Raw genomic sequence first — 16,843 nt, forward strand, 5'->3', positions numbered from 1 at the left:
GGGTCCTTTTAATGATTTATAGGGTTAAGTGTGGATTGGAGCATCTTTAGCTGGAATATATATGTGTTTGTCGGTATGAGGGGGAAAGGTGGGGGATGAATGTAGGTCTTGTGGTTCTGTCTTTTGTCTGTGTGGTTTATGTATCAAATTGTAATTATTTAAATTTGGTTTTGGGGGAGATTAATGGGATTTACTTTTCTGAATTGTTGTGTTCAGTTTGATTCAGAGATTTTTTTTTAATGTGTTCTAACTTACTAGAAATTGTAATAACACAAGCCCTATGTATTGATTGTAACGTTGTTTTTGTGAAAATGTAAATAAAGTGATGAAAAAAAAAGAAACTAAGTACCCAATGTACTAACCCCCATTCCTGCTCCCCTCCTAAACACATCCCTTGTATTATACACACCCATGGGCTAGCCAAACTACACACAAACACCCAACATGATGAACACTCTCAACTAACAATCCCAAGCAATGGACCATACCCCTACGAACACAACAAGCAAGTGTGCACAATGATAGCCTTAAACACCAGCCAATGTACACATGAAACACACAAACATACACTCAACATAACAGACATTAACATACAACAAAAAACCCAGGCAGTGGAACTCACACTTAGGGATAAAACCAGCCAGTGTACCCAAACAACTCATCTGCAACCCAACACACAAAGTTTCTCCTGGTTCTGGACATGGACCTATCCTATCCATCTACCCTCACTAACCAACCCTGTCCTCTCTCTTCCAGAGCCACATAAGCACCTGGAGACTACCCCTGGGTGGTAACATACTTGCCAACATGCCCCGTTCCAATCTGCAGGTGCTTATTTAGTCCTGGTTTTTTCTTTGCATTCTGGGACTTCTAGTTAGAGTTTTATAATGGGAAAAGTGGAACTACAAGTCCCAGAATGCAAAGGAAAACACAAGACTGGATAAGCAACTATAGATTGGAATGGGTCATGTTAGCAAGTATGTGGTAACGGTGCGCAGTGTAAGTTAACATAACTTTTGTTTTATATACTTCTTATATTGTCATATAAATTGTGACCTTCTGTTTCGTCTATGAGGGCTTTGGCACTAGATTTGTAATTACGAATGCTATCTCTGTTAAAAATTCAATAAAACCCTTTGAACTAAATAATAAAAAAAGCACAAATAGCAAAACTAAATAGACGCGCGCGGACATATTGGAACCAGGCAAACCGATGTAATGAATGAAAAATCTCGACCATCTCTCAATCAGGTTAACGTCTCTCTTGTGAATGAAACGTAGAGGGGAGTGGCATGTTCTGACGAATGCGAGACGAGGTCGAGGCGTGCCAAGCGATTCAAACCAGGGAGAACTAAGAGCGAGCATAGGTTAGAAGCAGAGAGAGGAAAACGTCAGAGAGTCGCAGTCGCGAGTGGTGAGTGCCGCGGAATTCGTTATTTTTTTTTTACCCTGTGTTGGCGTTTCCGTTCCAGACTCAGATGGAGGAGCGGGTTGGGATCATCAGTGTTAGAACTGCTAGTATGGATGGGCCACCGGCAATGGAGCAGACTCGAGATGGCAAAATGGGTCTCTGGCGTTGTCTGCAGGGAGCCCTTTTGGTAGAAGTTGTGTGGTATCTGATGGCGCGTTTGCTTCTTGGAGGGGGAGGCGGAGGGAGCATCGGCAAGGTAGCCTCTTTGAGTAGTTGGGTCCCTTTGTGGTGGCTAGCTAGTTGCTTACAAATGTGGTGACGGGGCTGATGTTGTCAGTGGTGTTTACTTTGTGCCACTTTTTGGGGTTTGCAGTCAGAGCGCTAGGTGTTAAAGGGCTCAACAAGAGTTTATGGAGCCTGGGCAATAACTTGCGCAGTCCACCACGGAACATGCATGCATACATATGTCCCGCTCCCATTTGTGCATTGCTTGAAATAACGGATGCATAAATGAATGAATGCAACAATGACAATTTCTTAAGTCTTCAGATGTTTACGTCCCAGCCCCATCTGTGCCTTCTTCTCTCAAGTCCAAGTGTGCGGCTTCAGGTATAAGTTGTAAACAGTACCGTCTGTTTCTATCTGCGTCACGCCGAAAGCTGCAGGCTGCAACACTGGACGTTCTCACCCATGCAATGTCAGGCCTCCGAATGGGCGAAAGGCCTTTTTTGTCCAGTTTATTCATTTTATAGGCCATTCGTTTCCTGGTTGGTCGCCTGCGACAGCCATTGTTATGTTATTTGGCATTTATATAGCGCCTTATGTATCATTGGTATGACCTCAAAGCGCTGGTAGGTTGAATGCCCTCGGGAACTCTAGTTCAAGTCAGTAGAGAGAGAGACTGTTGTATGGTGTGTGGGCGCACCGGATATGTGTGCTGCTGGTGTGGTTGTTGTATGATAGCTGCTTCTTAACGGTAGGTGTGGTTCTGAGGAAATCGGGTGGATGTGTTCAGTCTGAAGGGTGGAAACACAGACTGAGTTCTGGCTGCGTTAGCCATGAGGGGACGCCCAAGCTAGCCAGAATGCGCTCGGCTAGCTATGTTCTAGCTGAATGATGGTGTAAAGTATAGGGTAAGCGTAGTAGTGTGATATGGTGGTTTATCAGTGAAGCGCTTGCAGTCAGGCATGAGAGCTTCCGCCGAGTCATGAGCCTCACGTAGGTGGGCAATGTGGAGGAGGGGGGGTCCTAAAGACCTGACCTCCATTATATTTCCCCCCCCCCTTTCTTTACTTAAGTAACAAATATTGTAACTCGCCCAACCTCTGGCGTTCTTTTTATTAGCTATTGCTTCCTCCCACGCCGGTGTTCCCTTTATTGGCATCCATACTCTACACACTCCTCGGAGGCTCCCCCCCCCCCCCTTTCTAGCATACTCATGTGGGGTGCAGGATATATCTATCCCATCCGCTTCTAGGTCCACTCATACCATTCCCGTTCCAATGGTTCTTTTATTGTTGTGTGGTATAACCTATCCACTATGTCCCCATCATAATATGTCACCAGTCTATATTTGGGTTCAGGATCCTCACCTGTTTGTACTTGTGCCTCCTGCATAATTTGTTCTGTTCCTCTCATGTTACACATTGTCACCATCATCATTGTGCCATTAGGTACTGCGTCTGCGCAGCACCGAAGAGCTAGCTGGCACACACAAAAACAGGAGAAAAAATACGATGATGGGTATCAGCATTTTGATAGTCAATCCTAGCCAGGATGGTACCCAGGAAAACATTTTATCGAACTAAGAGGTCGGGTCCACTCTTCTTTTTTCTTCATCCGTGCCCCCAAGTTGGGCACTACTTCGATGACGTTTGACAGTGTTCCGTTGTCCGCTTCTGCAGAAGGTTCGAATGTGCAGCAAGCACTCCCGATTTTTCAGCAAACACCTCCATCTATTGCCGCTAACAGGTCTAGGACATACCTGTTCTGCATTGTCATTAGCCTTAGGGCCCTTAGTTCCACCTTGATCAGGTTGAACCCCTCTTCAGTGTCGTTGACCAGTTGGATCAGCTCCCAGCGTGTGATCTGCAGCCACTTTGCGTTGGCTCGCGCCTGTATGCTAGGTACGAGGGAGGCAAATAATTTTTCTGTGGAGTTAAACGGTCAGTACCTGTCTCGAATTTGTGCCAACAGTTCTGTAGAGGCCTTGGATATGTAGTTGGATGATCTCCGCTTTCTTGATATCACACCTTGCGCGTTGTCCGCGGACAGGACATACATTGGTGGCTCTTCTGTTGGTTGTGAACTGCCTGGGCGACGGGCGGCTTGCAGTCCTTCTTCTCCTCCTTCGTTGTGACTCTCCGGGATCACCATCAGGGCCGAGTGCAGCGTCGCCAAATAACATGTGCCCCTCCAAGATTGTGAGAGGTGCAAGTATGCCTGTTTACCGCATGTTAGACGGATTTCTGAACTCTGTCCTGGTGGCGCAGAAGTTCAGAAGGCCAACCTAATTACTTGGAACAGGGTAACCTCTGGACAAGCCAGACCAATCAAGGTAGCGATCGCGGCGGTCAAGACTAGGTCTCAAGAGGGGTGAGGGTGACTGAAAGCCCGCAATGAGCACACAAAGCAAGAGCGCTTACAAACTACTCCAAACAGTTGTTATATCAAAAATATATACACATTTATTTTAAGGCCTTTAAAATAATGACCGTAGCGAGAAAATCACAATATTAAACCAACACATACCATATCAACACAATATATATACAAATACACAGTTGCAAGCGTTTAAAGCACGAAATATGTAGTCCACCTGAAAGGAAAGGAAAACAGGCAGTGCGATAACGCTTTAGACTCAGTTCGCCTTCAGAGGCACCTAACTAGATGGAAGTCCGAGCCCTGCGAAGAGTGGAGCCTTGTGCTCAAAGTACCTGCCACGCCGGTGCCAACGGGCAAAAGGGGAAGCTCTTCGGAGGAAGTCAGGCAGTTCGGGTTAGTGCACAGCAGAAGGAGAACAGGTTCCGCAACTCAAGCGCAGCCTCCACAGCGGGCAGAAGCAGAGCGCGAGTACGGCCAAAAGGGGGCTGTTTTTACACAGCAGGGAAAAGCAATGGGATACTGCAGGAGGGCGACCAGATCCTAGCTAAACTACTCACCGGTCCCCGAAGCAAGCAGACCCAGGCTTCTCCACACTAGTTTCAGCAGCTGGCAGGTTCAGAAGAGCAGGTAACGCCTCGTAGTCGTGTAGAGCAAAAAGACGTCCCAATCGACGAAACCAGCACAGTTTTGTTGCCGCAGCAGGACAACGGAGCGGCCGTGTGTATTCAAGCCAAATGTACACTCCTCCCTTCAGACTTGGGAACGCCAAGTGTACGAAGCGTGGGAGAGTGACAAGGACTCGAAATACAACACAACCTGGCGGCAGTTACAGAGCAGGATTCCCTTGTAAGCTGGTCAGTCAACTGGATGGCCCAGAGACGCTTCCGAAGGCTTACTTGGCAGGAGATGATGAAGTCGCCGGGAATAGCTGTTCCTGCTATTCCAAAGGTCGAAGCACCAGTACAGGCCTTCTGGTTCGATCCAAGGAGGAAAGGGTTTCACAGGACGACAGCAGTGCAAAGGAGGATTCCTTCAGCGGGTCACCAGCGATTCCTCGGTCCAGCCTCTTGGTTGCAGGATACTTGGCTCCTGTATTCCTTTGTTCGTGAGAACTCAGGAGATCGACATGGTAGTGGTGTTTCCAGCTCCCTCTTATCCACGGTTCCCTTCGCGCCAAAACGGAGGGGAGCCAATGGGAGATCCGCTCATCAACACACATACCATACGTGGACCAATCACGGACCACGGGGGTCCCAGGCATTCACACCACCCTAGACTCTCTGGCACCCAGGATGTGTATTGGGACCAGACATCCCAGCCCACACCCTGGAGGCACACAAACGACATGTAGAAGCCCGCGAAAGCAACCACGTTTCGCGGGAAAGTACATGCCCAAATAAGGAAGGCCCCGGATCGCCCGACCTGGGGAAGGTGAAGGGAGCAAGACGGTCAGTGGACAGGACAAAGGAGCCTCGTGGACTGGCCATTTTGGGAGCCAGGCCACCATTTTGGGTTCAGTGCGAAAAACGTGCTCAGAACGCCAAAAGGAGCTCAAAATAAACAAAACGATCGCTGCCACCATTCGAGTCCCTGAATGACTTGCACCGATCAAATACCATCCTAAAAGAGTATCTAGGGTCTGTAGAAGGCTAGAGACCCAAGAGAGCTGTAACTTAGCTTACAGTGCCCTCTTGTGTCATGTTGCACTAAAGCCGCAACACGATAGAAGAAACTACGGGAAACAGCGTTCCCCGGTACTGACTGTCTTAAGGGCATGTCAGTTTCCCCGTAAGAAAGGAGCGAAAGCCCAGAGGAGTGCGGCAGAAGGCTGCACTTCTCTGGCAAAGTCAAGAACAAGGTGTAAAACAACAGCAAAAAGTTTAGGGGTTGCCACATGGAAGGAAAATTCCCTACAATTATGAAATCTTTCCTAACACCGCAGACCCAGTAAGTGTCCATAAGGGCTGCTGTCCCTTTCTTCATATCTGGGATAATTAGCGTTCTACTGCATTTCCTTTTTTGTGCCCATTGTTGTTTTTTCCCTTGCCAAGGAAACATAGTTCGTATGTGATTTTCTTTTTGCAGTTTTGGACTGTTTTTCTATGGCTGTCACCCATGTTAGCTTTGTGATATGCTTCGTCCAAACTGGTGTCAGGTTTTCTCAACCCATTGCAGTTTCTGTCTGGCAATCCTCGTAGTGCTTCTGCTTTGCATGTTATTACTTCTTCTTTCCACTTATTTTCCGAAAACAATGTTCCTTTAATCACTAAGAACGGTTCCTTTAGGCATATCACTCCTTTGGGCCTCGAGTAGCACGTTTTTTCATTTTGCAGCATTTCAAAAGATACTGTGTGTGCCTGGAAGGTGTTCTTAATTCTACATAGGGTGAGATGAAGGAGACACGGGGCGCTTGCAAGAGGAAATTCTTGAGGCAGTAGTACCTTGGGTGTGCCTGAGGCGTGGGGAATCAAGTAGCATACGTAACAGCTCTCATTTGTTGTTTGCTTTGCAGTGGAGCTCATATCTGCATAACATTTATTTGATTGATGTGGGTTCTAAGGTCTTCTATTGTGTCTAGCCCCAGGCCAGAGTTCTCGTCATATTTTTTCCTCCCCACCTCCCTCTGTCATGATCTCTGCTTCCAAAAGATCAGGACTTGCCCGACTCCCTTGGAAGCAGACCCATAACCCCGGTTCCGAGTGCCAGCCAGTCCCAATTGGGACCTTTTGGACCCTGTCCTGGCGCCAGTGGCACCAGGCTCATAAAGATGCCCAGTCCCAGCGCTGGAAGCGCCGGGCTCATAATGCTTGGGTGGACTTACCTGCAGCAGACCATGCTGCTTACTTACCTGCTAGTTGAGCCCCTGATCCTCTTCTGTTTGGGACTACTTTTCCTGTTGGGTGGGGCAGGAGCCACTCCCTAGGTTCAGAACACTGGAACTCTTCTGGAAAGCAGGAACTCTTTTCTTACCTAGGCGAGGCTGTGGAAGGAGCTACCTAAGCACTACAGGAGGCTATTTAAACCACACCCGATGGATGAATCTTGCTTTGCGTTATTCTGCATTCTCTGCAGCAGAACGCTCATCGTGTCTTCTGCTTCTGATCCTGGGCCTAAGGGAACAAAGGCTTACCATCCTGGAATCCAGTCTTCAGCAGCACCTGTAAAGACAAAGAAAGAACAGGTTAGCACTACGGTCTTCAGTGGCAGCGCATCTCTTACCTGGTCCATCGGCTGTTACCAACGCCTCGCGCTGCATTCCGGCATCTGAAAGACAAAGGCTTACCTACTCTTCGCATGCTCCGGAGGTCTTCACACTGCATTCCGGCATCTGAAAGACAAAAGCTTACCAGCTCTTCGCACGCTCCGGAGGCCTTCGGCGCTGCATCCCGCATCTGAAAGACAAAAGAAGGTGCGTTTAAAGACATTGGGCAACTTATTTACTCACGTGCCATTACTCCTTCCCACGCCGAATCCAGTGGGTATTCCAGCACCCTTCAGCTCCTCTAAAGCTCCGAACTTGTACCTGCAAGATAAAAGGGACAGTTGGTGCGCATCGTGAAGCAGGCTACAAGCGCTTTCTTACGTGCTTCCAGGCGCTTCTATTCCTCACGCGGGTTCGATCCTCAACTCTCATCAGCCCGCCATCGCCGGAACCCTGCAAAACAAGAGATATCATTACAAAAGACTTTTAAGACATTTGAAGTGCCCAGAACTTACCGTTCGTGCAGTTAACGACGGACAGCAGTCCTCTGAGGTCAAGAGGCCTGCACCCTTATCCAGTGAAGAAACTGGTTAAGGCTCCCTGCCCGAGGCAGATGGAGAGCTCGGCGTTCACTTACCTAAGGTGAGGGCGTTAACCTTTGGGGTTCTACAGGAGAAGAGAAAGGGAAGAGGAGAGAGGCACCCAATAACCCCATTTCATTAATCCCATATTTTCTATCTGCAGACATCTTACTCTTCGAGTCAGACATACAGTGCACAGAGGTCCAGCCCAAAGAGCCAACCGTGTGTTACACATCACCTTTGAAGATACGGCATTCACCCAGTCAAGACCGGCGCCTCTGCGGGAATCAGGTGAGCGTTACACCCTCCTCCTCCTTCTACTGCTTTTGAGGTAGCCTTTCGCATTTCTTTCTTGCAGTGTTGTGCTGTTTACCCCACCCCCCTTTTCCCACTCATCGTATAGGGCCAGAAATCTGTCATCTCTGCATTCTCTTCCTGTCTATTTTGTGGAGGATTCATATTCTATGGATGGATTGACTGTTGGTGTGGGCAGGTTGGCGGTAGTGTCATATAACCATGATAAAACAGAAGGATTACGATCATTTAAACCATAGACACTATATTCAGAGGCGTTGTACCGGGAAGTCTGGCGTGGGGTCACCCTATTGCTGGTGTCAGTGGGGTGCTGTGCATGGTCCGGGTGAGTGTCATAACCCCATATGAGCTGAAAGCCATCCCATATTAAATAGGCACCTTCTTTGACCCTCTTTGTTCTATTCCCCATGTTAGTTCCATTCCCTCTCCCCTCATTCATATTGATAGAGATGAATGTAATAGCCCAATAGAAAATTAGTCCAAACATCATTGTAAAAAAATATGATTGAGGACCACACGTACGAATATCTACGCAAATCAAAATTCTCGTTGCCATTTCTGTCTGCCCTAACATTATTCGCTGCGGGCGGCCCGTTTGTTGCCATGGTTTCTCCTACACATTGAAACATAAAAGTGCATTAAACATCTCCAAATAATCATGTGTTATTTTCATTAGAGGAAAAGAGAGCGAGAAAGAGAATCTTTGTATTGCATTTTCAAAATTATATACATTTTACTTTGTTCAGTTATTTCATTCAGTTATTTCTTTTGAAGTTATACCACTATCTAGTGATAGGATGCAGCTACATCTTTTTTCTTCATTTATTGTGACACTTCTTCTTCCTCTTATACTCCTTTTTTCCTGTCCTTGTGTGACATTATCATAGGCCTTTTGTACGTCTGTTAAATTTATCCAATATCTCAGGCCCTTTACCTTCACCGCCGTTGGCGTGCAATACACTACCTCGTATGGGCCATGAAATCTTGGGGCATTCCACCTAAGCACAAAACTCCTTACATACACCATCTCCCCTGGCATTAGCTGTCCTTTTGGGCTCTCTTCTGGGGGCGTTTATTCTTTCGCTTCCTACCTCATGTATGAACGGTGGTGCAAGCTGTTTTGCCATCATACGAGCTGCTTTTGTGAGTTTTGTCAAGTACTCATTAAACTCTTCTCCTAGTACAGTGGCACTTCTATGGGCGTCTGAATGTGTGGGGAGTGTGCTGTATGCATGCGCCTTCCTGTTACAATTTTGTGTGGTGACAGGCCGTGGTCCTTGCTGGGCTGATTTCTCAGCTCGAACAAGGGCAATGGTAAACGGTGCACGCAGTTTTTGTTGAGGGAGAAACACAATTTCGACAACCTCCCTTTCAGGAGGCCGTTCATCTTCTCAACTTATCATTACTTTGTGGGTGATAAATCGAGCATTGTTTGATTCCTAACAAAGCTGTTAGTTCCCTGAAGAGATCATTGACAAAATGTGTGCCATTATCAGAGCGAATTACGTCGCAAATTCCCCAGCGTGGGAATACTTCCCTCACCAAGAACTTTGCAGCACATTTGGCATCCGGATGTGCACATGGTCCTGCCTCGACCCATCGTGAAAATGGACAAACCACTACTATCATGTAGCGGGACCCATTGCAGCTCTCTCCCATGTCTGCATGATCAATATGCAGCTCTCGAAGGGGCCTGTTGGTTTTGGTATTGTTCCTCGTAATGTCCTTAGTGTCATTCCTGAATTATATATCTGGCATGTGGTGCATTCCATTGCCATTTTTGAAAGTTGCTCCTGCAAACCTGGGACAAACCAATTCTCCTGTGTTTCTGCTGCAATGTTTCGCATTATGTGCTGGGAAGTGCAGTTGCTGGAAATCTATTTCTAGTAGTTTTATCGGCATCACTACCTTACCTGTGCTGAGCTGATGCCAGGAGGTCTGTTGCTGACTGGCTACACCCCCTTTTTTCCCATAATTATTTTATTTTTCCTCTTTTGTTGCTCCGATATTTGCCACACGGGCAGGGCATTATATCAATCTGGGAGATCCTCTTCTACATGTTTTTGTATCAAGTACTCGCCTGTTCTCTCTCTCTCTCTCTCTCTCTCTCTCTCTTTCGTTAAGTAAGAGGCTTCCTTGGCGGCAGCGTCCGCGTTTCCCAAAGAGATGACATCTGTGGTGTTTGTATGGGCCTGGCACTTCACTATAGCTACCATAGTCTGGTCTTTTAATGCCTCTATCAGTTTTTTTAGGAGCTGTGCGTGCTGTACAGGGGACACATCAGCCCTATGGAACCCTCTCCGTCCCCATCTTGCCAATCCCCCCATGCACTGTAACAGTCATGTAAACTGAATCTGTGTAAATTGTAACCGCACACCCCTTTGCTGCATGCAATGCTTCAATGAGTGCTATTAATTCTGCAGCTTGTGCTGAGTAATGGGCAGTTGGGCGCTGCTGTATTAGCACCTCGTACTCGTCTTCTTCCAACCTTACAACAGCTATTCCTACGTGTTTCTCTCCTCTCTCTGAATTTATTGATGCTGACCCGTCTATGAAGAATACCTCCCCTTCATTCAGTGCATTTTCACTTACCATGGTGGTTTCTCCCACCTCACCCCTGTATGTGGCACAATCGTGCGCTTGGCATGTCCTCCACTGAGCATGGTTCTGTAATGAACCTTGCAGGGTTTACTATCTTGCAACTCACTGTGTGTATGTTTGCGCTGGACATAATTATTTCATACGCTGTGGCCTCTGCGTCGTGAGTGTACTTTTTGATCTTTCCAGGATTGCGAATAGGGAGTGCTCCACGAACAGTGTCACGGAACATCCCATCACTATTGTTGCACTTTTCTCAATGGCGAACGCTGCGGCTGCGAGAGATTGCTCGCAAGCGAAGTGTCCTATTACTGCATCCAGTGTGCCACTGTAGTAGGCCAGGGGCTTGTGTCCCAGAGATGTCTTTTGTGTCAATACTGCTGTCATGAGGGACCCCTTGCAATGTGAGAACAGATGGAACTCGTGCTCATAATCTGGGTTTTCGAGTACTGGTGCGCTTGAAATTATTCCTTTGAGTGATATGAATGTATCATCTAGTTCTGCTGACCATTGTACTTCTGTGTTTTCTCTTTGAGCTTCCTTGAGTGCCTGCAATAATGGTCTTGTGTATGGTGCATAATCTAATATCCATGCTCGGCAATAATTACACATGATGAATAATATTTGCATTTCTTTCACTGTTTTTGGCCTATCTACTGCTGTAATGGCAGCTACCCTGTCTGGTATGATTCTTTTACCGTCTTTTGAAATTAGCTGTCCCAGGTACAACACTTCTCGCTGACAATATTGCAACTTTCCTTTATGATACGATATGGCATTTATAACGCGCCTATACACAAGTGTCGGCCCACAAAGGTTACAAGGCAGATAAAACAATGTCAAGAGAGTGATAGAATCTTTCCTGCACTCCTCCTAATTATTTTCCGCAGATCAGCAAATCATCCACGTACTGAATAATCGTGCTGTCCGTTGTCACATTTCCTAGATCTTCGGGTAGAATTTCTGTTGAATATGCTTGGGCTTTTGCAGTATCACTGGGTAGTCTGCAGTGCTCATACCCTTTTCACCCCAATGTGAATGTAGTTCGATACCTGCACTTTTCGTGGGGTAGCTGCGGGGGGGTAGGTGTGGACACATACACAGGATCACTATACCCCTCGGCGGGCACTGGCTTATTTAGGAGCAGGTACAATCACGTTACCTCTATTGACACTTCTTTTCCCCTACCCTCACCTTCACTTCCGTCTGTTGCCAGGGGAGTGGCGATAGTGGCGGCCTGCTCTGGCGCTACATCTTTCTTTTTGAGTGGGGGCACCGCTTCAAATAGTTTATTTATTTTATTTATTTTTTACATTTGTAAAGCGCACTGCAGCCCTGAGGCATAGAGGCGCTGATAAGTGGTGCTTAAGAAGGCTTGATTAAGGGTTACAAAAAAGCCACCCCAAATAGTCTCCATAGATCTAGTATCTCTCTTCTATTATGGAATTGTTTTCCCTTGTATTTTATGAATATGCATGTGGCTATCATGTCCAGGACACTTTTATCAAACGATCCTCCTTTGGGCCATACCTGGGGTAGCCCTTCACCCTTCAATTCTGTGACCCACTGGTCATGATATTTGGTTGTGTTCTGCATAGCCTGGTAGATTTTTACAAATGTGGGCCATGGGTGTTTCCGCACCCATGTTGTTCTTTCGTTGTTCACCTTCCTGTATTACCTGTCACTATCTCTGTGGCTCACGTGTGTGTGTGTGTGTGTGTGTGTGTGTGTTAGCACTGAAAATTCTGAGATACTACAATAGTTCTACACAATGTTTCTGCCCTTGACCTTACCGGGTCACACTTAAAATGACTGCTTCACAAGAACCTCTGTTACCATTAACTTAACATTATTACTTTGCAGTGCAATTTTGTAAATGGACAAAGCAGAGCTTATTCAACACATGGTAGACATCAACAAAACATTTAACGTACAACACATAACACAAACACTCACCCAGTCCCTCACCCAGTTCTTCCCTTCAACCCTTGAAATTTATGCAATATTCCCTAATATTATTTCACCCATACTAAAGAAAAAGTAAAAAAGCGTGGTCTAATTTATACACCGTGTCTCTCTCTTCTCATTCACCTTTATTTCTATTTTCCACTGTTTTACTTATTCCCAGTACTAGTCAAGATAGCACTATGCGTCGCCGCCTTCTACCCCCTTGCAGAGCTAGGTTCCCGTCTTCCTTCTTTCACCTTATTATCCTAATGGCCATATGCAGAGAAAGAGAATAGTATTAATGTTTTACAGTGCTAGTCGATTTACCCCTAAGAAAAATACCCTCTTGACCTCGTACACTCTGGTCTCTATCCCCTTCCTTTTATTGTCACTCGCACTTAATACTCAAGTGCCCGTCTTGATCCGAGACTCTCCGGACCCGGTCCATCCAGGCGGCGCTGCCTCACACTCAATAGCCACCCCCGGCTCCGGCGACCGGTACTAAGGGTTTTTTGGAGCGGGACCCGTACCCTTTCGCCCTACTGCGTGCGCACGTCCAAGCGTACCAGTTGTCGTAGGCGGGCAGCTCTCTTGAGCGGGCGCGCCGTGCATCTCCAATATGGCCTGGGGCTGTCTTATGCCAAAAGGGGACAATAAGAACGAATCGCATCTTCGGGTTCACCACTGAAGGTAAGCGTCCCCCAATAAGGCAGCTAGCCCCCCTAAATGAGAGGCAATAAAGGACACACCCCAGGAGGGAATGAGACCAAGTGCGGGTGAAGTTAAAAGGTTTTTATCAATATAGGGCATGCAAAGGACTCTGCAATACAAATACACGTCACGCAAGAGCTAAGCTGTAGGGGCCACATAGTATTGGGGATTGGATGGTGATGTCTAGCTACTACGTATTCTATATCCTCGGTGCTTCATGATTGACGGGGAACCATGTGGGGGCATCATAGTGCTTGGGTCAGCTGGGCTCATCGGGGTGGAGCGCCAGGGCACCGGCTGTTGACGAAGATTCACCACTTTAGTTCTAGAAACTTGCCTTTGTGGCCATTCATCACACTCGTCTATGCCAAGTTGTTATGTAAAAAACTTCTAACACATCAATCTAATACCTGGTTGGGGACTGGGGAAAACAGTATGCAATACGAGGCTTCCTCCATACATCATCGTGTTGTCATTAACAAAGAGTCCAGTCTCATGTGCCCAGGTGTCTTATCAGGGGGTGCGGTTCAAGCTACCTTAATCATTTTGTCCTGTTAGATGTAGTAAATGATGACTCTGGGGGATATTTGCACAGGGACGGATAACTGTCTTCGTGGTCTATTGAATTTGGGGTGAACTGGAATACCAGATCAGGGGTGGGCACATGGCTGGTACCTCAAAGGCAGCGGGCTCTAGTACTGGGTGGCTCATAATTCATTTGGCCTGGCCATGGCAGTACACAGTGGTTGTATGGCGGCCTCTGACATGGGGGAGGTAAATTCTTGAAGCGGGTCCATCAGGAATGTGGGGAGGTGAAGCTGGGCTGCTCGAACACCAGCAAGCCCCGGCTGGCCTTGGCGGGTGGAGGGGGAGATGGCCTTGTAACTTTGTCCGAGTCTCTATTCCCCGGGCTGCACAAATACTATTAGAGAGGACAGATGTTAAGGCTTGGGGGCATTGGGTAAATTACAAATTTCTGTCGTTTACATGAGCTTACATTACTAGGTGCATAACAATGGAGGTTTTTCATTGGCCTATACATTACACAACGTTAGTCGGTCTTAGGCTTGCAATTCATGAGAAAGGTGAACATATAACAAACATGAGGTATTGTCAGGTTGGGTTATATACTCTGGAGCAAGAAAGCAATGTGATCTATCATTTTGATTATAATAAAAACTGGCTCAATGCCCTAGGTGGCCTACATGCAATACAACATATTTCATCACCTCATACACAAGCATTTTATATATTGCTTTTCCATTACCCTTTTTACAATAGCAGCAAACATTAGTTGGTACAAAGTGGATTTTCGAGTGGTCGTACACTGGGCCTTAGGACAGGAAGGTGTTGCGGGGGTGAACATGTATCACCTCGCGTAAATACGAAATGGCTTGCACTGTATGTTTTAGCACCATTCAACATACATCCTTTAGCAGCATGGATGAGGCTGGGAGGCTCAAGGGGGTTTAGCATACTTGGTTAACACTTCATCTGGGAGAAAGAGGCTGGGGGTCATGAGCTACATATATCGCGTGCGAGGGGTTAGGCGCAGGGTTGGGGTATACTTGAGAGGGGCGACTTTTGTTCTTTCCCAGACCCCGACTGCAAGTCCGGTCACTTCTAGGGCAATGATGTACTGCGGAAGGTAAATTATAGTGTTTGTTCTGTTACTTGCGCGCGTCTATTTGCTCATGAGAATGGGCCTTCAGCGGATCTGCCATGGGAGGAGGAAGGGGGGAAGTGCAGGACTCTCTGTGCGCGGTCAAGTAAGGGCTGAGCTGCAGCTTTTGTACATAGGCTGTTCTGCTGGGGCCTGGGTTCAATGTGCTCAAAATGGAGTCTTGGTGTATTATAAAATGGCGTCCGTTATGCTACGCTCTGGGCCATGCGGCCTCACGTGTCGATCTGCAGCCTCCCGGGTGCATAGGGGGGGGGGCTGCCGACGAGTCATGAGCCTCACATAGGTGGGCAATGTGGGGGGGGTCCTAAAGCCCTGTCCTCCCATACATTTGATTCTTACAGAGCTGCTGATTGGAGCAAATATTGTTGGAACTTAAGTGCTGTACATGGCACATATTCACATACAATTATCTTTCCAACTGTAGCCGGTACTGATTTATTGACTTAAGAAAATTGAAAGGCTCGGCTGTTTTTGCCAGGATCTGAACTGGAGACTTGCTAACAACACATACATTGCGGCAGCAAGCGCTGAAACCACTAAGCTATCCCACCTCCTGTAAAAAAAAAAACCCGCTGTTCCCAAACGCCAGCACATAACCTGCATGCACCAACCCCCGGTCAGGGCTTTCGCACATCGCTGCAGAAAGCGCTCAACCCACTGAGCTATTTTACCACCATGTTGGGCACCCCTCTTTGTTACTGACTTTCCCTGCGTCAGCTTATCTACATTCTGACACTTGCAACACGACAGCGCTCTCTATTATATTTGGTGTCATGTCTTGGAAGTGGTAAGCACCGTACTACTCCAAAAATCCAGGCCTGCCTCACTGTCCTGCACACTTGAGCCTTTTGCCTGGGAGAGCATTGTCATTTGTCAGTTTGAGATTCCAGCCATGATTTGTAGGAGGGAACAGGTGATGTTTCGGATATTCGTAGTATGCAGTTTGTCTTATAAACCTTTGTGATGCTGGAAATGCATCAGAGGGACAGGGCCTCTGAATCCTCGTCCTTTACTGCTTTTTATCGTGTGTTCTGTCATGTGTTCTGCCCAGGAGTCCATGTGGGACTCCTGGCAGTGCAGCTCTCTCTTTTGGTTTGGTGAACAGACCCATGGGATACCCTTATGGCTCCCATGGGTAGTGGTACAACCCTGTGCCCCTAGTGTATGTTTTTGGGCACCGGTGGGTGGCCCACAGAGCAGGGTATGGGCTGGTGGCAGCTCCATGCTGAATTTGACAGGTGCTCTGGGTGTCCTCCATTTTGGGATACCCAGGCCCTGCCGTTGGGATCAGTTGATTCCTGATAGGAAACAAGATGGCCCCTGTCACCTCTTGCTTTCTATTGCCTGTTACCTTGTGTTCCCAAAGTCCTGGGAAGCCCTGACTCTGTCCCTTCTCCCTGACTGGCTGTTGGGTGGAAGTTCCATATATGGTGTTGTTGTGAAGGCCCAGCTAGACTGACTGGAGCCTTCCCAGTGACTGTATGTTGTGGGTGGGACCTGGGTGAATGGAGTGTGTGACCAATATACACTCCTTGTTGTGGTTGTCTGGTTTCTGGCATTAGAGACAAAGACTGAGACAGCCCTGCCCGAAACTGGCCTGAATGCAGTGTGTAGTGTTGAATGGCTGGGTACTTGTCCCAATCCACATTCCTTGTTGTGAGTGTCTGAAAGGGAGGAGTGTGGCCTGAATGCACTGTGTGCCTGATTGGCTGACTGACTGCATGAATGCCCTTCTGTATGATTGGCTGCTGTGTGTGTGCCAGCAGTGTGGATGAGAGACAGAATAGTAT

At 47.3% G+C, this 16,843-nt stretch overlaps 1 protein-coding gene across 2 annotated transcripts in view; it reads left to right on the forward strand.

Moving 5' to 3' along the window:
• Positions 1-1,316: 1,316 nt before the first annotated feature.
• Positions 1,317-16,843, forward strand: part of PIMREG (PICALM interacting mitotic regulator) — a 440,278-nt gene continuing 424,751 nt past the window's right edge. The window contains exon 1 of one of the 2 annotated variants that reach the window (XM_069615033.1): positions 1,317-1,414. Coding sequence is in view for 1 of the 2 variants with exons in the window: in XM_069615035.1 (XP_069471136.1) it covers positions 1,539-1,667 (129 nt within the window). In the remaining variant the exon portion in view is untranslated. Of the gene's footprint in view, positions 1,415-1,523; positions 1,668-16,843 lie in introns of those variants that run through there. The other variant, XM_069615035.1, reaches the window with a different exon arrangement.

Source organism: Ambystoma mexicanum, chromosome 9 (genome assembly GCF_040938575.1).
Source record: "Ambystoma mexicanum isolate Mex_15411 chromosome 9, UKY_AmexF1_1, whole genome shotgun sequence".
Classification (NCBI taxonomy): Eukaryota; Metazoa; Chordata; class Amphibia; order Caudata; family Ambystomatidae; genus Ambystoma; species Ambystoma mexicanum.